This window comes from Chionomys nivalis, chromosome 7 (genome assembly GCF_950005125.1).
Source record: "Chionomys nivalis chromosome 7, mChiNiv1.1, whole genome shotgun sequence".
Lineage (NCBI taxonomy): Eukaryota > Metazoa > Chordata > Mammalia > Rodentia > Cricetidae > Chionomys > Chionomys nivalis.
The window spans coordinates 558,492-585,141 of NC_080092.1; the positions used below are offsets into that span (position 1 = coordinate 558,492).

General features: G+C 45.9%; 1 protein-coding gene across 3 annotated transcripts; it reads right to left on the bottom strand.

Moving 5' to 3' along the window:
- On the bottom strand, positions 1-25,844 carry Nde1 (nudE neurodevelopment protein 1). Of its 3 annotated transcripts, none has more exons than XM_057776210.1 (9): positions 25,764-25,844; positions 21,824-21,947; positions 20,858-21,011; positions 16,154-16,302; positions 9,592-9,728; positions 6,787-6,966; positions 4,654-4,745; positions 3,022-3,167; positions 1-1,338 (listed from the first exon to the last, which is right to left on the bottom strand). In XM_057776210.1, exons 2-9 carry the CDS (start codon positions 21,904-21,906, stop codon positions 1,245-1,247), a joined length of 1,035 nt encoding a protein of 344 aa, XP_057632193.1. In that variant the 5' UTR covers positions 21,907-21,947; positions 25,764-25,844; the 3' UTR covers positions 1-1,244. The 3 variants fall into 3 exon arrangements, with proteins under 3 accessions (XP_057632193.1, XP_057632194.1, XP_057632192.1); XM_057776211.1 differs by having other exon boundaries at positions 1-1,448; XM_057776209.1 differs by lacking the exon at positions 1-1,338 and adding an exon at positions 1,458-2,456.
- Positions 25,845-26,650: the final 806 nt, after the last annotated feature.

Below are 26,650 nucleotides of genomic sequence, written 5' to 3' on the forward strand. Positions count from 1 at the left end.
TGTGCAAACACGGAAGGACAAACACACAGCAGTAAAGCAGGCATTTCTTTTTTGATTTTATTATTTAATATAAAAAAATAAAGGCCACCTTTTCCCAGGCTATAATGTCTGAGGGGAACAAATGGCCACACAGCTTAAAACCACCTTGTGAATGTCAGCAGCACTCAGAAAGTTCTAGGTTCAGTTCAAGGCCAGGTTTGCCCCATCTTTAAAAAATGCATTAGTAGCGAAGTGAAGGGTGCTAAGCTCTGGGAATCAGTGTGCATTTCTCATTGTGGACCGAAGCAGGAGGTGGTGCTTCACCCCAGACAGACCAGAAAAGGCTCTAGCGTTGCAGTTCTGTGCTGATTTCTCTACATCCCAAGGGAGCGACCACCAGTGATCGAGAATCTGATGTTTTAGTCACCCTTGTTATTCTATAGACATAGAATGATGAAGTCTTGTTCTTAGGGATGGCATGACAAAGCCCAGTCCAACTCCAAGTTGTTCATGGTCGTGATGCAGAAGTCGCCCCAACATCAAGGCAAGAGCTCAGGAGAGATGGGAAGCTGGGTTTATCTACAGAGAATAATCTCCCACTGACCAGAGGAGTCAGACACACCTCTGAAAATCTTCATGAGGCAAATTAGAAGTGTCAAAGGGCTGGGCAGTGGTGGTGCATACTTGAGAGGCAGAGGCAGGCAGATCTCTGAGTTCAAGGCCAGCCTGCTTTACATAGTGAGTTCCAGTACAGTCAGGGCTATACAGAGAAACCCCATCTCAAAAAAAAAAAAAAAAAAAAAAAATTGTAAAGGTACATGGTCATGGTCATAGTTTAAAACAGCCCCATACTTCTGTAATCTCTCAGATCTAGACACAATTTAATCATGCTGTAATGCTGTAAAGCACTGGCAAGATGTTCCAGAAGACAGTCTCAGCTGGAAGTAGGCTGCGGGAGAGAGCTCCTGAGCTAGCTGGGCTCTAGTTCCCCCTGAAGATTAGGCATATTCAAAACACCTCTGGAGGCCATTAAAACTCTAGGTAGCCAATGACAGGGTGGCCCCATCATCCAGATCTTAGAGCTGGAGGGCGGTGGGGTGGGGAACCAGCTCATCTCTATGACGCATACTGCCAGGGGCTGGGCCACATCACAGCAATGATGCTGAGTCCACAGCCAACAGCCTTAGTCAGCTTGGGCTGCGTGGCACAATCAAAAGCTAAATATAAAGAGGGTAGGACAGGTGAGGGCGCAGTTCCCATTGGTCTTAAAGCAAAAGCTTGACCACACCCTGGGTGGACGGTGGTGCCGGTGATGAGAGCTGTGAGGCTGGCTTCCCAAACTCCAAGCGTTTTCCTGACCTTCAGACAGAGCAAACACATTTAACAGACGTGACAGGAATTTGCCATGGCTAGCACAGGGACCCCAGGGTTCTAAGGGTGAATGTCTCACAGGGTCTCAGCTTTCTCTCCTGTGAAATGAAGAAAAGGATACTGGCTATCTGGTTCCCCGATTCCAAAGGCTACAGAAAAAGCACCCTATCTCAGAAGATCCCACAAAAAAGTTACTTCTTGGTCACTTAATTTAGAGTGGGTGGGGAATGCTTAAATTTGAACCCAGGGACTTACGTCTACTGAGCAACATTTCTTAATTTTTAATTCAATTCCTTGAATTAAAAAAAAATTAAGGGCTGGAGAGATGGCTCAGTGGTTAAGAGCACTGCCTGCTCTTCCAAAGGTCCTGAGTTCAATTCCCAGAAACCACATGGTAGCTCATAACCATCTGTAATGAGATCTGGTGCCTTCTTCTGGCGTGTGGGCATACATGCAGACAGAATACTGAGGATACTGTACACATAATAAATAAATAAATCAAAAAAAAATTAAGGTTGACGAGATGGCTCAACAGGTAAAGATGTTTGGTTACGGTAACCTAAAAATCTGAACCCCAGAACCCACACAGTAGAAAAAACTGACTTTTGCCAGTTGTCCCCTGACCTTCACACATGCACTATGGAAAACAGACTTGTGCACATATGTACACAAAATAATTTAAAATTTTTATTTTAAATGAAAATTTGATTGGGCATGGTGGTATGCATGCTTTTAATCCCAGCACACAGAAGGCAGAGATAGGCAGCTCTTTGGTCTGCACAGCCCTTCAAGTCCCAGGCCAGTTGAGGATACACAGTGAAGACTGGTTTAAAAAATAAATACATACACTTTAAAAAAAAAATCTGTATTTAAAGGTCCAGAAGCTAAGTGTGCAGCTGTGGATGAACTCACTTCCCTCACGTGCTGCCTCACACCTGGGCCCCAAGGCCAGGCAGGTTTCTTTTGATGAATTCCAAGATCTAGGGCTTCCCTTAGGCAAGAAAAGAAAAGAAGTGCTGGCACTTAGTGCTGTGTCCATTCCTGTGGCTGTTTCCAGGAATCTGGTCCAGCTGGACTGATTCAGTGCCTTTAGTTTCTTGAAGATTCTACAAATTTAAAAGTAAGAGCTGGGCGATAGCTCAGTTGGCAAAAGTGCTGCCTTGCAGCATCAGGACCTGAATTTGATCCCCAACACCTATGTAAAAAGCCAGACATGAGGATGCTTTTGACCTTAGCACCGAGGAAGCAGAGGCAGGTGGATCCATGGGGCTTTTAGCCTACTTGACGAGTTCCACGCCAGTTAGACTCTTGTCTCAAAAATCAAGTGGCCAGCACGCGAGGAACATCACTTAAAGCTGACCTCTGGCCTCTGCATACACAAGTACACAGTGTAGCCGAACTCACAGAATGCTCTAGAAGTACAACTCCCCACAAAGGATCCGGACAGCCCTCTTCACAGTGCAAAATCACACTACAAACACTGCTCTCTCCTCGTCTGCTGGCCCAAATTCAGGTATTATCTAATTTGGCCTTAAGCAAAGGGCTTATTCAAGGCTAGTCTGGAAGCAGAGGCTAAGGTTTTCTGCAATAATCCTATAGCCTTAAAACTAGAGACCAAGTGGGGCTGGGGCTGGGGCTGGTGTCTGATCTGAGTTCATCAAAGGCACTGACCCTTTATCTCCGACACTGGTGCTGCTCGGCCATCTGTCACCACCATCTCGGCCTTTGGTTCCTTGCCCTGAGGCTGGTCCACTTGCCCGGCTTGGGGACTGATCATACACCAAGTTCCTGCATGATGCTAGTTTGGACTCCAGCGCCTGGGAAGAAACACACTTTCATGAGTCAAGGTGTAGACGGAGGTTGGAGAAATAGCCAGCTGGGGGAGCGGGTGCTTGCCAAGTGTGCATGAAACACAGGGTTTGATCCCCAGCAGTATATAAACAAGGTACAACATTACCTGTAACCTCAGTACTCAGGAGGAAGAGACAGGAGGATCAGAACTTAAAAGTTATCTTCAGTTACTTAGCAAATTTGAGGCCAGCCTGGGCCGCAACGTTCCCCACCCCTCAAGGAAACAAAAAAGACAGAAACGGAAAAGTCTGAGAACCACTGGGCATGATGGCACACACCTTTGACCCCAGCCCTCAGGAGGCAGGAGCAGGCAGATCTGTGTGAGTCCAGGCAGAGCAGATTTCAGATGCCTTGCCAGTCTGGATCACACAGTGAGCTCCAGGACAGCCAGGGTTACAGAAAGATGCTCTTGAAAAAAACCAAGTAGAAGGTGGGAGTCAGGGAAGAGAAAACCACTTAAATTGTGTTCCCAAGATTCTGAGGAGTCCTCAGTGGAACCCAGTGTGTCTACAAGGACTAAAACTACCCACCTAAAATATTCAGAAGCTTCCCAGAAAATCATTAACTCCACCTAGTAAAATATGAGATAGGCGTGGTGTACACCTATAATCTTAGCACTCAAGGGACTGAGGCAGGAGAATTACTATAAGTTCTAGGCCAGCCTAGGTGACATAGAAAGACCCTATCTCAAAAAACAACAAGAAACTAAACAAACAAAAAAGAACTACCCTCACCAAATACTAAGAATAGTAATAATCATCTTCTGGAACCGTTCTCTTTTTTACCTCATCAAACCTGCAAAGAGAGTCATCTAAGGTCTTGAACTTGGAGGAAACAAACCTAAAAATTCACAGAGGTACAAACCTTCAGCGTGCGTGTGCATGCATGCGTGCGTGCGTGAGTGTGTGTGTTCTCTTTCTGCCTCAGGCCAGGCTGACATTAAATGGCCTTCAGGCATAGTTTCTAAAACTGAAAGAACAGCTACAAGAATTCTGTGTGGCTGCCTGAGGACAAAAGCTCCTCCCTGTGACTAACAGAAAGCCAGGAAGGCCAAGGCTGTTTCTTTGCTCTGCTTCTTAAGATGTTCTATAGACAGAGAGAGTGAGGAAAAAGGACTGACCCATTTTTAAATAGCTCTTGGACTTTTTTTTTCAAATTAAGAAAGAACTTCCAGTTTAGCATGGAAGCCCACAACTACAGTCTCAGAATTTGGGGACTGTGAGGCAGGAAGAAGGCTGCTAGTGTGGGGCCTGAGAGACAGACAAACTACTTGGGAGGAAAAATGGAAGATGCCTGGATTCAGAGCACCTGATCCCTCTACAATGGAACTCTCACGAGCTAACGATGTAAGGTCTAGCCACATCTAAAACTCAGGTCTCTGTGAAAGTGGGAAGAGAGGCTCTGTCTAGAAAACCTTCAAACAAAAAAACCCCCACAAAGGCTGGAGCTTACCCCAACTTTCCGAAGCAGGTCCCCAACGATGTTTAGGGCTGATATTCGGGCTGCAGGTGTGAGTGGGGTCCCACTGTTAGAGCTGTCCAGACCTGGGTGTACAAGAAGCATGAGTCACACAGTACTATACAGTCTGTGTACCAATGTCACCAAACTCCAACTGTGGGGTGGGGACGAAAGCTGACACCTTCCCTTTGAGTCTGGTCACTATCTTATCTGGGCGACTTGTCAAGAGTCTACCAGTCTATTTTTTGAGTTCTTGGTAAGATTATGTTAAATTCTATTTTCACAGGTTAATCTTTTTTAACCAAGTCAAGGCACTCTAAGAACTCCACGGAGCTCGTTAATAACATTGAAAATGATTAGGCATGGTGAAAAAAATTGGGGAGCGAAAGGCAGGGTCCCTCCCATCAGTGTGGCCACTGGGGTTGCAGCCGTGCACCACCACAGCCAGCTGCGATCCACATGAAACTGCTCCACTCGTGGCCAGTGATGGCTCCGTGGCTAAAAATACTTGCTGCTGAGCCCAACTTCCACATGCACACCGTGGCAGCTCTTCATAATTAAAAAGAAATTCTTTTTCTTTTTATGAGCCCCTCCCCCAACACAGCCGTACAACTGTAGGCCCCACTGAGACCAGCTGAGCCTGAACCAAGCTCATCCCCAGTAGTTTGAACCCCAATAGGCTCCTATATTTGAATGCTTGGTCACCAGGGAGTAAAACTGTTTGAAGGGATTATAAGGATTAGGAGGTGCGGCCTTGTTGGAGGAAGTTTTCCTAGGTTTCAAAAGTCCATGCCAGGCCCAGGCCCAGGCCTGGTCTACTTGTGGACCAGGAAGTGCCTGCCTGCCATCATATTCTTTGCCATGATTAAAATGAACTAAATCTCTAAAACTGTAAGCAAGCCTTCAGTTAAGTACTTTCTTTTATAAGACTGCCTTAGTCATGATGTCTACGCAGCAATACAACAGCGATTAAGACACCAAGTGAGTCATGTGAACCCTAAAACACAGGAAACTGCTCTGGACTGAGACCCCAGAGGCCACACCAGTCTTCATCAGCAAGGTTCACACTGTGAACTGAGGCTTATACCCTTGAACCAGCCCATGTGGCTGTGAACCTCAACTCTGCCACTGATCTGTTAGGTGACGTCGGGGACACTGGCATACACATCTGAAAGATGGGACTACCACCGGTACTGAGACTGTGAGGAGGCTCTGTGCAGCCCTACTATGAAGTGTGGCAAACTGTGAGGAGGCTCTGTGCGGCCCTACTATGAAGTGTGGTAAACTGTGAGGAGGTTCTGTGCAGTCCTACTATGAAGTGTGGTAAACTGTGAGGAGGTTCTGTGCAGTCCTACTATGAAGTGTGGTAAACTGTGAGGAGGTTCTGTGCAGTCCTACTATGAAGTATGGTAAACAAGATGTTGACTATATAATGAGCATTTGATAACTGTCTATTTGCCTACGGGCCTGATTCATCAGCTGAGAGGCTGGGGGCAGAACTCAAAGTTTTCAGTTTTAAGCACACCAATTACTTTGGGCCCATTTCCAAGCAGATCTATTGCAGAGCTCCTCCTCCCCCTCATAAGTATGTGTTTATGAGATAGTCACTCACTACGTAGACCAGGCTAGCCTTGAACGTTCAATCCTATTGCTTCTGCTCAAGAACACAGAGGTTACAGATATGTACTATCATGTCCAACCCATGATGCTTTTAACTTTTATTTGTATGTGACTGGAGTGGTCAGCTAGGACGGACCCACATCCTTCTGTTCTTTACCACAGGATGTGCTACGCCCTGTGTCACTCAAGACCCCCCTGTCATTTATCATGACAGCCTGCCTCACTGATCGCCACACTACTCCCTAACCCTGAGCTAGATTCACACCACCTTACCCAGGACCCACACTAGGTTCTCACCAGGACAAATCTTTAATTTATTCACTCATTCATTTTGAGTCAGGGTCTCTCTACAAAGCCCTAGCTATCCTGGAACTCACTACGTAGACTGGCCTTGAACTCAGATCTCCACCCGCTTCTGCCTCTCAAGTACTGGGCTTAGAGGTCTGCATCACCATGTCTGGCCTCTTTGAATCAAGGAAAAATTTTCCCTTTGCCCCATCTCCTTACCACGTCTGAATATTCCTGGTGTGTTTAAACCAGAGCTGGGTCCTCGGTGAGCTATGGGAGTGGACGGCATAGAGCCTGTAGCCTGTACAGCCATGTCTGCCCTCTCGGTTTCCCCAGAGCCTGGCAAGGCTGTCCGGGGCTTGTCTTGCTTCTGCTGCACAGCCAATTCCTGCCGCAGATCTATGCCGGGAAAGGAGCCAGAATGTGAGCCCTTTCTTCTGGATGAGGATGGAGCCAAAACAGGAGGGCTACAACCCAGAAATCAACCTTGAAACCCTGACTAGCGGGACACCCACATGTCTTCCTAACAGTTATACAAAACAACACACTTCCTTTCTGCAGGATACAGAATACGAAACAATGGTACATGCTTCGCCATGCTAATGCTCAGAAAGACTTCACATCGCAGTGCAGACAGAATCCCAGGGGAAACTACCCGCTCTCCACCCCCCAGGGCCCTTCCCTCTGGAACATGTGACCAAGTTTTGCTTTTTTTCTGTGTGCTGTTGTTTTTTCTTTTCTTTTTGAAACTTGGGAACAGTTTTATTCGACTTTAAAAGAGAAACCCAAGCAGGCAAGCTTGAAATCTTAGCAGCTACCAGAAGGAAGTTAAGAGAAAAGGAAGAGAGAAAGCCACATCTTTAAGTCAGACTAGTGTACTCAGCAATGGCGGGGAGTGAGGAGGTACAAGGGAAAGTAATTCAGAAAGTAGGGTAAACACAGAGCAGCAGACTATAGGCCCCAGCCCTGGCAAGCGCAGCAGAGGCCCAAGTCTCAGTAGTTTACCCTAAGGCAATACCTGATTTCAAGAAAGGCCACAAACTGTGACCACCCACGCATCACCCAGGAACAGACCATCCAAAGGAAATTCCTAACGTTCCAAAAATAGTAGATAGGATCACCTGCCAGCACCCCTAGACAAATATCAGCCAATCAGGGGTCCTGAACCTTAGAAATCCTTCACCCCCACCTTTGCTACTATAAAAACCTAACCCCAACTGAGCTGGGGGTTGGTCTCCGATCACTCCAACATGTGGAACACGTGGAGACTGAGTTCGCAAGCGTGTGTAAGAATAAAGCTCTTTGCTTTACACTCAGGACGCGGTCTCCTAGTTGGTTTCTGTGATTTGGGCAGAACACAGATGACTGTCTTTTTGCTAAGTATCCAGGACGGGCTCAAATACTTGATCCTCCTGAGTCAGCCTCCTGAGCACTAGACTCCGTGTGTCCACCCAACCTTTGCAGACCTCCTCTGCATAGTTCACATGTGCTGTGAGCTCCTATTGCATGTAAAGCATTAGCCATGGATACACCACTTCCTGCCTCTGACTAATTCCCTCCCCTTCCATGAAGGGTCTGGCCCACCTTCCCCAAGACAACAGGTCTACCAATGCCCACTCATTTTAATAACTGTTTAACACTCCACAAAATAAATTCCTGTGACTTATTGGCATCTCATTACTGATGGCTCTTACCTGTTTGGACCAGATGTGCTTCAGATTTCAGCGCTCTTTAAATTTTGTGATATTTGATTGACTTTACCAATCAATTGAGAATTTTCCCATTCAGGGCTTTTTTGCTTGGTTGTTTATGGTTTTTTTTTTTGTTTTGCTTTATTTTGTTTTTTGAGACAGGGTCTCTGAAGAACAGGCTGGTCTTGAATTTGCTATATAGCCATGGATGACCTTAAATAACTGATTCTCCTCCCTAGTGCAGGGATCACAAGTATGCACCAACATGCCCAGCTCCACTGAGTACTCCTAATGGAATCCAACATGTTCTGAAATCTAAAACTATTTAAACTTGACTGTTACTTTTTTCTTATTTTTTAAAATTAATTTTTTTTTATGTATACAGTGTTTTGCCTGCATGTATGCCTACAGACCAGAAGAGGGCACCATATCTCATTACAGATGGTTGTGAGACACCATGCAGTTGCTGGGAATTGAACTCAAGACCTCTAGAAGAGCAGCCAGTGCTCTTAACCAATGAACCATCTCTCCAGCCCTGACTGCTGCTTTTAAAACCTTATCTAGTAACTACACCATTGGAAATCAAATTTCTGTAGAAAGAAGAACGAAAGAAAGAAAGAAAGAAAGAAAGAAAGAAAGAAAGAAAGAAAGAAAGAAAGAAAGGAAGGAAGGAAGAATGGATGGACAGGCATGATGGTGCAAACCTTTAATACCAGTACTCAGGAGCCAGAAGCAGGTGGACTTTTATGAGTTCAAGGTCAGCCTGGTCTACAAAAGGAGTTCCAAGACAGCCATGACTATTACACAGTAAACCCTGTCTTGAAAAACAAAAATAAATAAACAAGAAATTAGGACTTGGAACAAACTCTCTTAAGCACTCAGCTTGGACGGGTCACCAGTGAAGTTCTCATTAGTGTGAAAACTTCATGCCTGGAACAACAGTCAAAAGTTGGCCTGCAATATAATGACATTTTTATCCCCCAAGAAACCCTTGTGCTTCTGCCAGGCCTCAAGCCTGCCTGGTATGGGTGGGATCATTCCCCAAGGGGTCATTTCTGAACCAAAGAGGACAAACCCAAGAACAAAGCTGGATCTGTCAACCCCAAGGCTTTTCCTGAAACCATGAGGTTTCTGAGTCATCCCAGGAATCCCCGTCAGCAGCTGACAATTCCGAGCACCCATCCTGGCAAGCTGCGCCTCTGCTCTGTGAGGCCCAGTTATGTACAGAACAGATCCAGATTAACTGGAAAGGCAGTGCTAGGCAAAGACAAGGACAGTATTGTCTTGGATGGAGCGGTACCATGCTGGGGGAAAGACAGGGAAAGTCTCTGACCTCTTGCTTCATCCTTCAACCTCTGCACGGATTCTAGAAGATTTTCTTTCTCGTCCAGCTCACTCTCCAGGAAGGCATTTCTTTCGATTGCTTGATTCAAGCGCTGTTCAAAGTCTTCCAGAGACATGATTGTGGCTCTGGGTAAAAGAAACACAAAGTTATCCAAGATAGCAATGGCAGCATGTGTTGGTATTTGCAGGCCTGGAAAATGTGACAAAAGGCACACCTGGGCGGTCCTAAATACCATAGGCCTGGTCAAGTCAGCTTCCTGGACCTCAAGTTCTTCACCAACAAAATATGGGATCATTAGAGCTGAGAACAAGTTGTCTTGTGGGTCAGGTCTAATGATTTCCATATGGCCCTTACTGATGATCTAAGGCCCTGTCCGTCAGCACCACATGCTCTGCCCCATCATTGACAGCAACCAGCTCTAGCTTGTCTAGGAATGCTAATTAGCATTCAAAACAGTCCAACACACACACACACATGCACGCACGCGCGCGCACACACAAGTCCAGCACTAATCCCTTAGTGACTTTAAAGTCAAGAAAGTGTTACTGCAGATGTGGCAGTCAATAAGTGCTTGAACATCTATATGAGCTAAGATCCCCCAACACCCACACAAAAAGCTGGGAACACAACATGAGCCTATTAGCCCAGTATCAGGAGGTTTTCTAGCCATCCAGCCAGCCTATCCAGAATAGGGAGCTCTAGGTTCACCTAGAGACGCTGTCTCAAAAATACGACGGGTGACTGAGAATACCTGCTGCTGACCTCTGCCACCCTGCCCTCTATGTGCACACACTTGTGATGAGAAAAACTGAAGCTTCCAAAGCTCTGGGCATTCGGTCCCCCATCCAGCTGCCCCCCAACAGACACTGCTTGGTGAACAGGGTAGGTATTTCACTAGAACACAGTGATAAATCGTGGTAAAGGTACCAAGAAGGGCTGTAACTTCAAAACAACAATAATAAGAATCCATTCAGTGTTTAACTCAGGCCCAGAACTTTCTCTGAATCTGTTTCCTCACACAGAAAGCAGGGGCAGTAAGCACATCTCTGTGACGTGAGGCAGGAGTAAAGTGGTCCAAACAGTAAACCATGGGCTTTTCAAGCTCATGTTGACACTTTTTTTTTTTTTTTTGGCTTCTCAAGACAGGGTTTCTCTGTAGCTTTGGAGACTGTCCTGGAATTAGCTCTGTAGACCAGAGCTCTGGCCTCGAACTCACAGTGATCCACCTGCTTCTGCCTCCTGAGTGCTGGGATTAAAGGTGCGCCACCGCCCGGTTCATGATGGCACTTGAAGGCCTCTGGGGAGCTGTAGTGCAACTGCCTTTTCTGCAGCAGGAAGCAGTTTGGATCCTCCGTGTAAGCTGGGGTCTTCAACTGTAGTGGAGCCTGAATTTGTTAACTTATTCAACATTACCTATTAACATCACGTTAGAGGGGCTGGAGAGATGGCTCAGAGGTTAAGAGCACTGGAGGCTCTTCCAGAGGAACCTGAGTTCAATTTCCAGCAACCACATGGTGGCTCGCAACCATCTGTAATGAGATCTGGTGCTCTCTTCTGGTATGGAGGTATACAGGCAGAAGGAACACTGTATATATAATAAGTAAATAAATTTTTTTGGAGGGGGGGGTTTTCGAGACAAGGTTTCTCTGTAGCTTTGGAGCCTGTCCTGGAACTCCCTTTGTAGACCAGGCTGGTCTCGAACTCACAGAGATCCACCTGCCTCTGCCTCCCGAGTGCTGGGATTAAAGGTGTATGCCACCACCGCCCGGCTATAAGTAAATAAATTTAAAAAATAAAACAAAACAAAGCACCATGTTAGCACCTGTTTGTTCAAGTTACCTAAGGTGCCTATCTAGTGACAAGAGGAAAGCATTCAATTAGAGAATAGGGATCGAGATGGAGGACATGAATGCTTCTGGGAAAACAAACGTGTGATCAAGACTCAGGAGGCCCAAGAGGTAAAGAAACTGGTCCCCTAGGCTAGGGGAGATGGGTCAATAGTTAAAGCAACTGCTACACGTACAAGGACCAGCGTTGGGATCCTGAGATGCCCTATAAATACCAGGTGAGCATGGTGGCACCTGGCGCCCTCTCCTGGCAAGTATAATTTTCTTTTGTTTGTTAGAAAGAGACAGACTTGAAAGATCAATGGTAAAGAATCATTACAGGTAGGAAGCTCACACCTCTCTATGGAGTCTCAAAAACAAAACAGGTCAGGTGTAATGATATATCTTTGTAATCCTAACACTTGGGAAGCTAACATATGAAGGTTACAAGTTCAAGGCTAGCCTGGACTAAATAAAGAAACCCTGTCTCAATCCCTGCCCAAACTAGGAAAAAAAAACAATTAAAACATATGCCAAGTGTCTTATTTATGTATTTGCCTTCCTCTGCCTCCTGAGTGCTGGGATAAAGGCATGTGCCATCACACCTAATTCAAGCCAAGTGTTTTAAAAGACTAGAGAACAAAAGGCCCTCCTAACTGTGACTGTCTTGAATACACAAAAGTCAAATAACCCATGCACACTAACTAAAGCATACATTAGACAAAACCAAAAGAACCTCCAGATACTTTATTTAGACTCATGTCAAAGACAAACAGATGAAAGTCTCTTAGAAGCAATGAAAATACCCACACAAATCCAGTTTCAACATACTAGGTAGGGTGACAAATTTTGAATTCTAACACTTAGGAGGTAGATGCAGAAGGACCAGAATCTCAAGGCTATCCTTGGTTACGGAGTGAGAACAAGGCCATCTAGGCTACATAAAACTCTGTCTACTGTCCCCAAAACTCTAACTTCAAAATGTGTAAACTAGTGTGAGATGTAGCTCGGTGGTAGAGCACTTGCCAGTGTGCTTTTTGTTTGTTTGTTTTGTTTTTGTTTTATTTCGAGACAGGGTTTCTCTGTAGCTTTGAAGCCTATCCTGGAACTAGCTCTAATAGACCAGGCTGGCCTCAAACTCACAGAGATCCACCTTGGTTCTGGATTTGATTCCAAATACTGAATTAGAAGAGAGAAAAAGAGGGAGGAAGGGAGGGAAATAGGCTGAGAGAAAAAGAATGAGAATGTAGCTCAGAAAATGAATACCATAGCTATAGGTCTTCTAGAATTCAAAGCTGAGGTGAACCCATTTCTCATCTATTTGGCAGGAACTCTAAGCCTAAAAATCACTGTGTTAAGGAGGCAAATTGGAAAGCGAGGATTTGGTAAAGAGTCACTGGGAATATAAACTGGTCCTATCCAAGTCACAAAGGCATGTGTCCTCAGATAGGATCTCACTGCTCAGGTGCACATCATAGGAGAGGCTTATTACAGAGGCACTGATCAGTAAAGACATGCAGCCCCAAGAGCCTGGATAAGTCAGTCATCATGGTATCAGCCAATGTCAGCTGCTCAGTAGATGAACAAGGGTGTTCTGTTGTCCTTCAATAGACAGATATCTTCAGCGCCCATTGTTAAGTGAAAAAGCAAGATGTTCAACTCTGAGTACAAAATGTTCTGTTATGGGGGACTGGTGGTGGAGGAATAACAATGCCTTTTGTTTTATTCTATCAGCCTATGTTAATTATACATAAAGATTTCTTTATAACATTTTCATACCTGAACATCATTTTGATCATGTTTGCCATGACCACTCATTACCCTATTCTGTCCCCCACTCCCTCCTGTGTTATTCTATTTGTTTTTATGTCTTTAGCGTGTGTGATCAATGAGCCAATGTGGATTGCTTCCAGGAGCATGTATATTGCAGAGTGCTGCCTCGCTGAAGGGAAGCCTCAGCTGTAGCCATTAACTACCTGTCAATCTTTGGGAAGGTGAAGAGGTCTCATGAGCCCCTGCCACTTTCATGACAGAGTATTTGTTTTTTGTTTGTTTGAATTTCCATTAAAAACAAATAAACAAACAAAAACTCCTAGAGATAGCTCAGCAGTTAAGACTATATACCGCACTGCTCCTGCAGAGGACCCCCATTCAGTTCCCAGGACCCATATCAGGTGGCTCACAAACTCCAGCTCCAGAGGATCCATACCTCTGACATCCATTGACACCTACATATACATATACAGAGATAAAATTAAAATCTCTTTAAAAGGGTCTGTAGAGATCGCTCAGTGTTTAAAAGCACTGCTTGTTCTTCCAGAAGACCAGGGTTCAATTCCCAGAACCCACACGGCAACTCAGAATTTCTGTAAATCTAATTTTAGGAGATCAATGTCCTTTAATGACCTCTATAAGCACTGTAACAAGGTGCACAAAAAAGTTTTAAACCTCTTAAAAATTCAAAGAAACTGGGCTGGAGAGATGGCTCAGCAGTTAAGAGCACTGGCTGCTCTTCCAAAGGTCCTGAGTTCAATTCCCAGCAACCACATGGTGGCTGTAATGAAGTTTGGTGCCCTCTTCTGGCCTTCAGGCATACATGCAGACAGAATATTGTATAATAAATAAATAAGTATTTGAAAAAAAAATTCAAAGAAACAAGCCAGGCATGGTGGCACATGCCTTTAATCCCAGCACTCCAGAGGTTTAATCCCAGCACTCCAGAGGCAGAGAAATCCTGTCCTGAAAACAAAACAAAAGAGAAAAGAAAGAAAACAAACAAACAAAAAACTACCTTGAGGATAATTCAGTGGTTAAAAGTGCTAAAGTACTTGCTCTTCTTGCAAAGAACTGAGTTTGGTTCCCAGCACCCACAGCAGGCAGCTCACCCTCTCCTGTGACCCCCAGTTCCAGGGGATCTGAAGCCTCTTCGGTTTTTGCAGGTAACCACACACAGGTGCATTTATACATACACATAATTAAGAATAATAAGACAGGGCTGGAAAGATGACTCAGTGGTTAAGAGCACTGACTGTTCTCCCAGAGGTCCCGGGTTCAATTCCCAGCACCTACATGCAGCTCATAACTGTCTCTAACTACAGTTCCAGGGACCTAACACCCTTACACAGACAAAAAACACCAATGCACAATAAATAAATAATTTTAAAAAATAAGACTAAGTCTGGGAATTCTCTACTCCCTCCTATATTAGTTTTGAACTGTGCAAATATACTAACTTCTTGTGGAAAACTGTATTATTTATTTATTGATCGATTGATTGGTTAATTTTTCAAGATAGGGTTTCTCTGTGTAGCCTGGGCTATCCTGGAACTCGACTAGACCAGACTGGCCTCAAACTCACAGATCCACCTGCCTCTGCCTCTCGAGTGCTGGATTAAAGGCATGCATCACCACCGTCCAGCATGGACACTGCATTACTGGTCCCAATTTCTCATCTGTCCCTTCATCACCAAAACCCTTGCTGAAGCCTCACTGTGGGTGGAATCAGTGTGACCAAGTGATTTATTTGCTTTTGATCAAGGATGTCTGTGTGTTTTAGAATGTGGCTTCACAGATTGTCTTAGTTAGGGCTACTACTACTGTATAAACGCCATGACCAAAGCAGTTTGGAGAGGAAGGGCCAATTTGGCATACATTTCCACATCACTGTTCATCACTAAAGAAAGCTGGGGCAGGAACTCAAGCAAGGCAGGATCCGATGTGGAGGCCAAGGAGGAGATCTGCTTACTGGCTTGTTTCCCACAACTTGCTCAGCCTGCTTTCTTATAGGACCTAGGACCAGCAGGCCAGAGATGGCACCACCCACATGGGCTAGGACCTCCCCACCATTAAGAAAATGCCCTACCAGCTTGCCTACAGCCTTTTTGGAGGTATTTTCTTAACTGAGGCTCCCTCTTCTCAAATGACTCTCACTTGTGTCAAGTTGACATAAAACTATCCAAGACACATACCACAAACTATAGACTGAACCAAATATAAATCCACAAATGGATGCCAGGATTAAAAAGAAATTAACATGCAATGGAACTGAGTTTAATACCCTAGGGGAAAAGATGAAAGGTCGAATAAACTGAACAAATCAAACTGGACTGGCACCGTGTCCCAACATAAGGAGAAATAAGTAGGCATGATAAAGGTGAAAAGCAGCTGGGCAGTGGTGGCGCACGCCTTCAATCCCAGCACTTGGGAGGCGGAGGCAGACAAATCTCTGTGAGTCTGAGGCCAGCCTGGTCTACAAAGTGAGTTCCAGTACAGCCAGAGCACAGAACCAGAGCAGACAGAGAAACCCTGTCTCAAATAAACAGATAAATAAGTAAAGAGACCCTGAGTCTAAGATGGAAGGTAAGAACCTCGAACACTTTGACACACATGGATGCACACACGCATTCAAGAATGGAGGCAAAGATAAAGACATTTTCAGGTAAGCAAAAGTCCTACCGCACCCTATAAAAAACCCCAAGGGTAGTCTTTCAAGCTGGAGGAGTAAGAGAACAGACAGAAACTCACATCTTCAGGAAGGTGGGAAGACACCAGAAACAGTAAACATGTTCCATCTTGCCCTGCGATTAGGGCTTTGTTTTGCTCACCACCAAGGTCATCTACTCAGTTCTGTACTTGTCGCCTCCCAGACCTTCCCTCACCCACCGTTTGTTTGGCTCACAGACCTTTCCTCCCAGACCTTTCCTCCCAGACCTTCCCTCACCCACCGTTTGGCTCTCTCCAGGTCATCATTGGCTTGTTCCAGTTCCCGGATATATTTCTGCAATTGATCTTTAATGGCTTTCGTCTGAGCCAGATCATCCTCCAAGGCTGAGATCTGCCGGTAGCCTTCTGAATGCTGCATTTCAAACTTCTCCTGCAGGACAGAACGGAAGGCAGGTCGGTGACTGAAGCCTTTGACAAACCATGTTTACACCCAGTACAACAAATGTGGGAGGGCACTCCTGGACTGGACAGTGCCATCTACCTGCAGAGGACATTTGATGGCTTCAGGCACCTCCTCCCACCTTAGCAACAATATCTTATCTTCTTTCCTTGAGAAAGTGTCTCCTGTGTACCAAACTGGTCAAACCAGCTAAGTACCCAAGAAGCGAAGGACGTCTTGTCCTCATCTTCCTGCCTCCACCTCCCAAGTGCTAGGGCTATGGGCATGAGCTTCCATGCCCAGTTATGCAGTGCTGGGGATTAAACCCAGGGCCTCATGTGTGCTAGGTGATGGTTCTCAGTCTACAACTGAGGCACATCCTCAACATGACCCCAACATCCTAAGGAATATCTCTCCCTTCATTTTCAGTTCCCTGAGTTATGCTTCACACCACTCCTGCAAGGCTGCTTTACGCTTCCTCCCCCAACCTCCCCTACTCAGTCAACAGAATCTTCTTTCCTCAGACCTGAAATTTCAGGTGAGAAGCAGCTGTCCTATTGCTGTGATGAAATACCACAGTCAAAGCAACTCGGGGAGGAAAGGGTTTATTTGGCTTACACTTCCATATCACTGTTCATCATCAAAAGAGGTCAGAACAATAACTAAAACAGGGCAGGAACCTGGAGGAGGAGCTGAGGCAGAGATCATGGAGGAGTGCTGCATACTGGCTTGCTCCTCATAAGGCTTGCTCAGTCTGCACACTTTTTTCCAAGACAGGGTTTCTCTGTAGCTTTGGAACTCGCTGTAGTCCTGGAGCTCACTCTGTAGACCAGGCTGGCCTTGAACTCACAGGATCTGCCTGCGTCTGTCTCCCAAGTGCTGGGTTTAAAGGCACGCGCCACCATTGTCAGGCTCAGTCTGTGTTTTATAGAACCTAGAACCTGTCCAGTGATGGCACCACTCACAATGAGCTGAGCCCTCCTCCATCATTCGCTCATTAAAAAATACCCTACAGTCAGATCTTACAGTGACATTTTCTTGAGGTTCCCTCCTTTCAGATGACTCTAGCTTGTATGAAGGTGACATAAAACTAGCTGGGACAACATAAGATGGTGGGGGTAAGTGACAGTCATTCAAAGTATGTACGCCTTGACTTTCCCAACCATGTGCCTGTTAATCCTCTTAGCACCTGCCATCCTGTCCTCTCTCACCTGGTCCCTTCAGTGCCCAACAACCCTCATTTAAGGCGTCCACAGCCAAAGGAAGTCGTGTGTACTTGCCCAGGCCTCAGCTACAATTCAAAGTGGCCCTGCTTTACACACGACCGCTGTACTTAAGAAAAGTGGCGGGAATGATATGGGTTGCGCGTACCTCCAAAAAGGAGACATCGGATACTTAGTGTGACAACCATCCTAACTTTTTGATCCATGACACTCCCTAGTGTAAGGGAAGGGAAGCTCAGTTTGACTGGAAAGCTCAGTACTTTCCAAGACCAAGGACTAGTCAGGGTCACACCTTACTGGTTAGCTCGCGCTGACTGTGTACCGGCCTTTGGGCTGGTATGTGTTAACTTATCTGATCCTACGTGAGAGATATGGAAACTAAGATTCAGTTACCTGCCTGGCCCAAGGTTGAGCTGCAACAAATAACTTAGCCAAGATCAGGGCCACTAGAGCATGTATTGTTAAAGCAAGAAGAATACCAAGCAATTTCCATGCAGGCCACTAAGAAAGGAGAGAGAGAGAGAGAGAGAGAGAGAGAGAGAGAGAGAGAGAGAGAGAGAGAGAGACTGAGATTAGTTCCTCTTCCTGACTAGATTCAAGAAACAAAACTGTTATGAGAATCAGTCGGACATGCCAGGAAATGACATCATGGTGCCCATGCCTGAGAGAGGGATGAGGTCACAAAAGAATAACAAAAGTGTCTGTGAAATGACTTGCAAGATGACAAGAAAGAGCCTTAACATCCTAAAGTTGCTGGGGTCTCCTGGCAAGGATCAGTGAGCAAGTATCTGCATTTAAGCAAAAAGAAACTGGATCCTAGATCATTTACCTTGATCCCAGGAAGATGTGGAGACTCGGATCCTCTGCCTGCATAGATTCAGACAGCTTGAATTTGGGACATGAAAACTGCTGTCTCACTGAGCTTTCATCTGAGATTTATTGTGAAAAGCTGTCAGCTGATGGAGGCCTCGGTAAGTGTTGTTTGATGCCTCACAGGCAGCAGCTGACATACCTGCCATAGGTGACTGGCAGGCAATTACAGGTGGCAGGCTTTCTCCACAGTATTTCCCTCAGTCTGTGTGCTGAGCCTCATGCCTCTGGCCAGAAGAGGTTTTCTGCGAGCTCAAGGTTCCACCTTGAAGCATACAATTACTCAGTAACTGAAGGGTGTGTATGCAGCTCTATGGAAGGTCCCTGAGCCATTGTTCATGCCACAAACCTTTCTCCCCACTGCCTCCAGCCCTGGGGCCCCTTCAATGTGAGAATTGGAAGGATTCCTCATGGCCTGTTTCAAGGGTCAAATGAAAATACATCCAGGGCCAACAAGAAATTTGGACTCTTGGGGCTGGAGATATGGCTCAGCGCTTAAGAGCATTGCCTGCTCTTCCAAAGGTCCTGAGTTCAATTCCCAGCAACCACATGGTGGCTCACAACCATCTGAATGAGGTCTGGTGCCCTCTTCTGGCCTTCAGGCATACACACAGACAGAATATCGTATACATAATAAATAAATAAATAAATAAATAAATGTTTTTTTTTTTTTTAAAAAAAGAAATTTGGACTCTGCATAGGACAAGGAGCAAGAGACAGTCCTTGGTATCAGGATACAGTGACCAGGACAGGCTGAGCTCACCCATTCACTGGTGTGGACAATGGAGACCTTATGATGCCAGGTCTCCATCTCTCAAAGGAAGTTAGAAATTCTGATTTTTCTGAGAAGCTTCATAAATTTTAGCTTTTGGTAATAAGTAATATGTATATATTACTTATTAATTATGCATACAGTGTTCTGCCTGCATGACAGAAGAGGGCGCCAGATCTCATTCCAGATGGTTGTGAGCCACCAAGTGGTTATTGGGAATTGAACTCAGGTTCTCTGGAAGAATAGTCAGTGCTCTTAACCTCTGAGCCATCTTTCCAGCCCCCTTAAATACATAATTTTAAACTTTGAAACTGAGCTGGGGAGATAGCAACTGCTGCTAAGCTTGATGACCTGAGCTAGATCCCTGGGACCCACACAATGGAAGGAGAGAACCTACTCCTGTGGATACAGAGGCCAGAGAACAACTTGCAGGCCTCAGCTCTCTCCCTCCACCGCGTGAATCTCAGGAATCAGACTCAGGGCATCAGGCTTGGCGGCAGGCACCTTTACCAGCTGAGCCATCTCGACAGCTCAGAAGTATTTTTGACTGTCCCACGCTCAGGAGTTAGGAGTGCTATTTGTTTCTGGACGATGAAATGAAAACCAGAAGCATTTCTCACTGTCTTACAGTGTAAAGCTTGGCCCCTTACAACAATGTCCAGTCTTTAGCAACATAGTGCCTGCCTCCTCTTTATCTGAGAGGACACATTCCAAGACATTCTGCAGCATCCTCCAAAACTTCAGACACCACCAAACCCTATATATGCTTTGTTATTCCCATGTTTGCCATGTTTTCCTATAAAGCTTAGCTTACAAACTAAAAAATTAACAATAGCCAGGTGGTGGTGGTGGTGCACCCCTTTAATCCCAGCACTTAGGAGACAAAAGCAGACAGATCAGTGAGTTCAAAGCCAGCCTGGTCTACAGAATGAGTTCCAGAACAGTCAACACTACACAGAGAAACCCTGTCTCAAACAAACAAACAAAAAAGTTAACAATTACAAAATAGAATGATTATAACATTACACCATAATAAAAGTTATTTAAAATGTATAAATTGGCTGGGCGGTGGTGGCGCACGCCTTTAATCCCAGCACTTGGGAGGCAGAGGCAGGCGGATCTCTGTGAGTTCGAGACCAGCCTGGTCTACAAGAGCTAGTTCCAGGACAGGCTCCAAAACCACAGAGAAACCCTGTCTCGAAAAACCAAAAAAAAAAAAAAAAAAAGTATAAATTGTTTATGCCTGTAATTTCCCATTTAATATTTTTGGATGTTGTTTGGTCACTGGTAACTAAAACCATAAAAACAAAACCACAGACAAGGGGTTCAAGCAGAACTACTGCAGTGCCCAGTTAATAAACTGGCTTATGACCGGCATGGTCCAAGAAAATGTTCTACAAGATATTTTGTGATTCATGTGTCCAGAAGGGAAACCCATGAGTTGCAAGTGGCTATAGAGCATTTGGCCTGTGGCCAGTGTTAGTAGAAGAATTAATTTTTTACTTGTCCACTCTCAGCTACACAGTAAGTTGAGGGTTGGTCATTAGCTGGGCTACCTGACTGAGTCAAGAATCTGCAATTCTAATGACACTGTAGCCTCTGATAAGTTCTCCTTGCCACGTGCCTCTTCAGCCATGCAACAGACATCCCTATCTGTAGACATGTCTCCTGTGCTCCTCACCCTCACAGTCTCCAACTCCATTCGAAGGCGGTTATTCTCTGACAGGAGATCCCGGTTCCTGGTCTCAGTTTGCTGCAGCTGAGTCTCCAATTCAGCTTCATATTCCCGGCTTCCTTCCTGGAATTCTCGGAGCTCCTCCTGTGTATTTTCGGCCCTGTAGTAGGATTGCAAATAAATTTATCACAGAATGATGCTGGGTATTTGTGCTGCAGCAGAGTGCGTGGATCAAGACTTTATTCAGGCACTGTTCTTCCCATTTTATGGACAAGAAGATAGGTGATTAGAGCTGGAGTTGAAGCACACAACTGTAATTTTAACATTCAGAAGGCAGAGACAAGAGGCTCAAGAATTCAAGGTTAGCCTGAACCGCACAGTGCTAAACCCAACACACACACACACACACACACACCACTCTTAGACATGTACACTGAAACACCAGCTTCAAATTTTAAAATGAGCCTACCCTTTTCCAATTATATTTTATGTGTATGAGTGTCTTGTCTGCATGCCTGGTGCTCAAGGAGGTCAGAAGAAGGTATCAGATCCCCTGAAATTGGAGTTAAGGATGGTTGTGAAGCACCATGTGGGCGCTGGGAACTAAGCCTAGATCCTCTGCAAGAACAAGTGCTCTTAACCTTGAGCCATCTCAAGGCACAGGTAAATTTCTCCCCTACAAAAAACCTGACATCTAGGAATAGATAAAGACCCATCCAGAAACCACAATGAGATGTTAGGATGGTTAGGTTCTTCAGGTATTTGTGGTTCAAATCCCAACTCTGCCTCTCCCAGCTGTGGTCTTAGGCAGACTGTCTGCCTTCCCTAAGGCTCAGGGGCCTCTGTAGAGCAAGGTGATCCTAGTTTCTTCATGGGTCAGTAATGTCAGCTTCAGAGCATCATGATAGACCCATAGAAGAGGCAGCCACCATCCTCCCAGGAGGAATTAGTGAGGGGCACTGCAGGACTGACCTCTGCTTGTAGGTCATGGCCAGGTCTCTCCAATAGTTTGCTTCTTCCTCCTCTGATCCAAAAGTCTTTCCCGAGTCCTCCATGGTAGAAAGGGCAAGAGCTCACTCTTCCTGTGACATGATGTCTGGAGAAAAGTTTAGAAATCATTAGTGACTTCTGGGTAAACAGACAGTCTTTAATAAAAAAAAAAATTAAAGTTTAAAAGCCCTGAACTTCATATTAGATCAAATGGGAGGGGTACTTTCTCAAAAACTAAAGCTAAATAAAAAGTAGGTCCTACCTCTAGTTACAGTCCAGGACTTCTGTGTATGTCCCCACATTTACTGCCTAGTATAAGACCCTCAGCTCCAAATAAGATATCATCTAGATTCCTGCTCCTCTGATGAGACTTATGGGGGGAAGAAGATGCAAATTACATGTAAATTACTACAAAGCCCTCAGTGAGCACAGGGACAGAGCTCTGCCCAGGAGGTGACCTACAACAAATGGGTAGGTGTGCAGAGTATACCCTGTTGAGTTTGGACATAGGTGTGTCCCTGAGAAGCCACCAGCAGCACTGTGATATGCATTCCTGCAGTATCTGAGAACTCGGAGTGCAAAATCCAACCTGGAAGTCAAGGCTGAGTTCCTAAAAAGTTGACCCCTGAGGACCATGTGAAATGGGAAAGTGATGATGTACTCCTGACTCAGGAAGCAGGGGCAAGAAGGTTGCAAGTTCAAGGCCAGCCTGGAACTCTGTTTTAAAGAAAACCAGAATAGGAAAGTAGGTGGAGGAGAAAAAAGGACACTGAATACATAGGTACTAGAGAAGTAGCTAGGCTTGGGGGGGTGAGGTGGCAGGAGGTGAGGAAGTCCAGGAAGGCTGACAGCAGAGGAGGGGAAAGAGCAGTGCAGATGAAAACCCAGGGGCTAAAACCCACAGGAGACTTTTCAAACCCATTAACAAATTTACTGCCCACTGTGTGTGGTGGTAGACTCCTGTAATCCCAGCAACTGAGAAGCTGAGGCAGGAAGATGGAGAGATCCTAAGCTAACCTGGGCCACAGAGAAAGACGCCACATGGAGCCACTGGGGCACCAAGGATACTGACAGGTGGACTCTCCAACTCACAAGTTCAGCCTGGTGGTACGGCTGGCTGCGGAGGGCCAAGGTGTAAAATGGGGATCTTCTGCAAGGTGAAGGGAGAAGAACAGAGTCCAGGGATCCTAAGAAAGCAACAGGAGTCTGGTGCAGTGGTGCCATTTGGGAGACCAAGAAAGGAGGTCTGCAGCCCAAGTCAGAGGCTTAAAACCAACCTGGGCAACACAGTGAGACCTAGTAAAAGAGGGAGAGGGTCAGCAGTGGGTAGGAAGAGGGCTCGGTGGGTATAGTTCCTGCCATACAGCATGAGGACCTGTGTTTCAACCCCCAACACTCATGTAAAAAGCTAGGCTATACCCCCAGTGCTGAAGGGTTGTGTGGTAGAAACAGGAGGATCCTCAGAGCATGCTGGCCAGTCAGTCTAGCCAAATCAGTGAGCTCAGATTCACTGAGAGACCATGTTTCAAAAAAAGAAGGTGGAGACTGAATTGGCCCTGGTAAATCACAAAGCAAAAGCAAAACCAAAACAAGACATGAAAGTTGAATGATCGAGAGAGTGCAGGGGTGAGTATGACACTTGTATAAAATTGTCAAAAAAGCAAGTGGAGGGTGACCATGGCTTTAATACCAGCACTTGGGAGCAGAGGCAGATCTCTGAGTTCGAGGCCAGCTTGGTCTACAGAGCGAGTTCCAGGACAACACAGAGAAATTCAGGGATACACAGAGATACCCTGTCTCAAACCAAACAAACAGAAACGCTGAAAGGGAGAGGCAGGGACGAGAAAGGAGCCAAATATTCACATATAAACCTGTATGATGATGGAAACACAGTGTGCACTTACAGAAGAGATGCCATTGTTGCGAAACACACCAAGAGTCAGTAAACCTAGCTTGTCTTCAAGCTCCTCAAGTACGGAGACATGCAAGGACATGTCCTCACCATTCTCTAACATGGAGAACTATCAGCAGTCAACTGGAAAACGGTGGTGCCGTTAAATAGGAACTATATACACTGCAGTAGAAGGGCAGTCTAGTCTCCTCGGCAACAGGGATAGACAGTGCCAGAGCGCGGCTAGAACGGGCACTGCGCTTGCATACTTGTACCTGACACACTTCTTTACAACGGACTTTTTGGTAAAAAGAAACTAAAAAAAAAAAAAAATACAATTTACAATAAACATTGTGAACTCAAGTTTCCATAAGGGAGGAAGTCAGGCTGGCTGCACCTTGTTACAGATTCTACAAACCAAATAACTGAACTTCAAAATAATGTAAAATTAAATGTTGCAGATCAGAGCTGAATTGTGTTGTGCTATTTTCAGCACCTTTGAAAGCTATTCACTGCCCATCCCAGTATCTGACTTGTAAGTATCAAACCTAAAACTTGTTCTAAGCAGACTTCCAGTAGCTTCCACTAATCCAAATCTACAGGGTTTTCCCTGCTGTGACCCTAGCACTGAATTTGGTAAACACCTTAACTTTTTACTTTATTTGTTCTGTAACCAGTAAGATCTCAAGTAACCAAGAGTAACCGAATCTGTGCTGTGGGGCCACTGTCATTTATACTGGTTTCTAAAAAAAAACTGTATTATTCTGTTGAGGTGAGAACTGTGTTTTTGAACTGAAAATTGGTTGCATCTGAAATTTTAAAAGGGTTACACTTGGTAGGCTAAGGGTGTAGTCCAGAAACTGAGCCCTGCCTGAATGCACTCTCCATACTGGGGGCGGGGCGGGGGGGGGGGGAGCTTATATTTGAATAAGAATAAAAACAGAGTAACTGTTGTTTGGAGGTCATTTTATTCTACTGATCAAGGTGCCATGGAATCTTCCTACTGTGGTATGGGCCCCCTCCATGTCTTTTCAAACATTTCAAACATTTCTTTAACACCCACAGAGAGGTGGGCTATATCCCAAGCTCCTCCATCCTCCGGTGCAACCCTAGTGCAGGCTGTAGAGGTTCACAGTAGGAAATGCCCGCTGAAGGAACGGGGCTTTAATCTCACTAGACTCACAGGTTCTACGGCAGAACATACTTTGGAAGAAAAAACAATATCTACAAGATGTCTACAAGAAAGCAAACTGTTATCCAAGTCGAGGTAAAATATAAAAATCGGAGACCCTACGACTTCAAGGGGGTTGGCTGGCCACAGATATTTAACTCCACATGGAACGCTGTAAAAGGAATTACTTAAATCTCAAAACTGTTTGAATGCCAGTGTGTGGGGGAGGAGTGGTGCATGCTCGATAACCTTAGGTTTGGAGAGTAGTTTGTGTCAGACTGCCAGTCCTAAGAGGTTATCCTAGCACACAATACACGAAACAGCAGGCAGCGAAAATTACAAACCTCCACCCTGCCTCAAAAGACTTCTTTATCAGGGAAGTTTAGGAAGGTTCCGGGTAAAAAGCAGGAGCATGCACAGCCTGGCACAAAACCGAGATGACTTGGTGAAAAGATAAAGTCGCTCCGGAGTCATCCCACGACCTCAAAGAGGTTAGAGAGCTGGGCCAACATCCAAGGTGTGGGGTAAGCACTCTCACCCTTTATCGGATAAAGTTTATCCGATCCAAAGTGATGTCTACAGAAATATGAAACGTCCGGAGGCCGAGACCCAAGAGGCACTGTGGGGGAAGTTGGTACCCGTGAGGCAGCAGTTGGGGACCCAGCGACTGTGGGATGAAGGGGCTGGCGAAGCGCCGGGCTTGAGGAAGGGAAGGGGCGGGCAGAAGAGGAACAGAGTTGGCCAGAGCGAGCGGCGGAGCTCACGGATGGAAGGCGGAAAGCTGGGGGTCAGGTTTGGGGGACGCGTCCGCCGGGTGCTGCGGACGTGGGAGGCCCCGGCCGCAACCTGGCTTCACTTACCCCGCCCGGGCGACGACGATCCCGACAAGGCGCGGGCCAGCAGGGCCTGACCGCGGTCCCAGCCCCGTCCGCACCTTGCTGCCCGCGTCTCCCATTGGCTGCCGCGCCCGGGACGCGTCTGGCTCGGCCAATCAGCGCCGAGAAGCGAGGTTTGGAAACTTTTTCCCCCTAGGCCCGGGCGCGTCGCCGCCAAGCTACGGTGGTGCCGGGCGGGAGGGGGTGCGGGAGATGCGGGCTGCTGGCCCGGAAGACGGGTGTGGAGAGGGCCTGCAGGCGGCTCCGTGCACGCGGTGCCACGCACCCAGGAACACCCGCACGCCTCTCCTTTACACTGGTGGCATTTATCCGCTCTTGCTCTTGCCCAAGAAGAGACAAAGGTGCAGTTGGTCGAAGAACCCCGGGCTTTAGGAATACCTGGTTTCGGGTTTCACTTGAAAGCGCCCTACCCAAGTCCAGAAATGCTATATATACTACCGTACTGAGACAAAACTGGCATAGAAAACAGCAAACTTTTGCCCAGCCCGCAGGGCCCTTGTTCGTCCCACAATTTTACACCCTAAATAGAATCTTTAACAATAACTTCTTAGACAGCTTAATTTAGTGTAGAAGAACATGTCTTTGAATTCTATCCCTCCCCCTTATTAACTGTGAGATATTGGGACAAGGTATTTAATTGCTCGTGGATAAAACGGGTTTTGCTCATGGCTAAACAAGTTGTAAAACAATTGTGGGGTGCTTTGTAAATAGTAAGTACAATATGTTATTTAGTTAAACGACCATGCGTCTCAGGCACAATGCTAAGTTTTTTTGTGGGGAGGTGACGGTGGCGCTGGTCTTTTGAGCCTGTCTCATATTGTCCAGACTGGCCTCTAACTTCTTGTATGGCT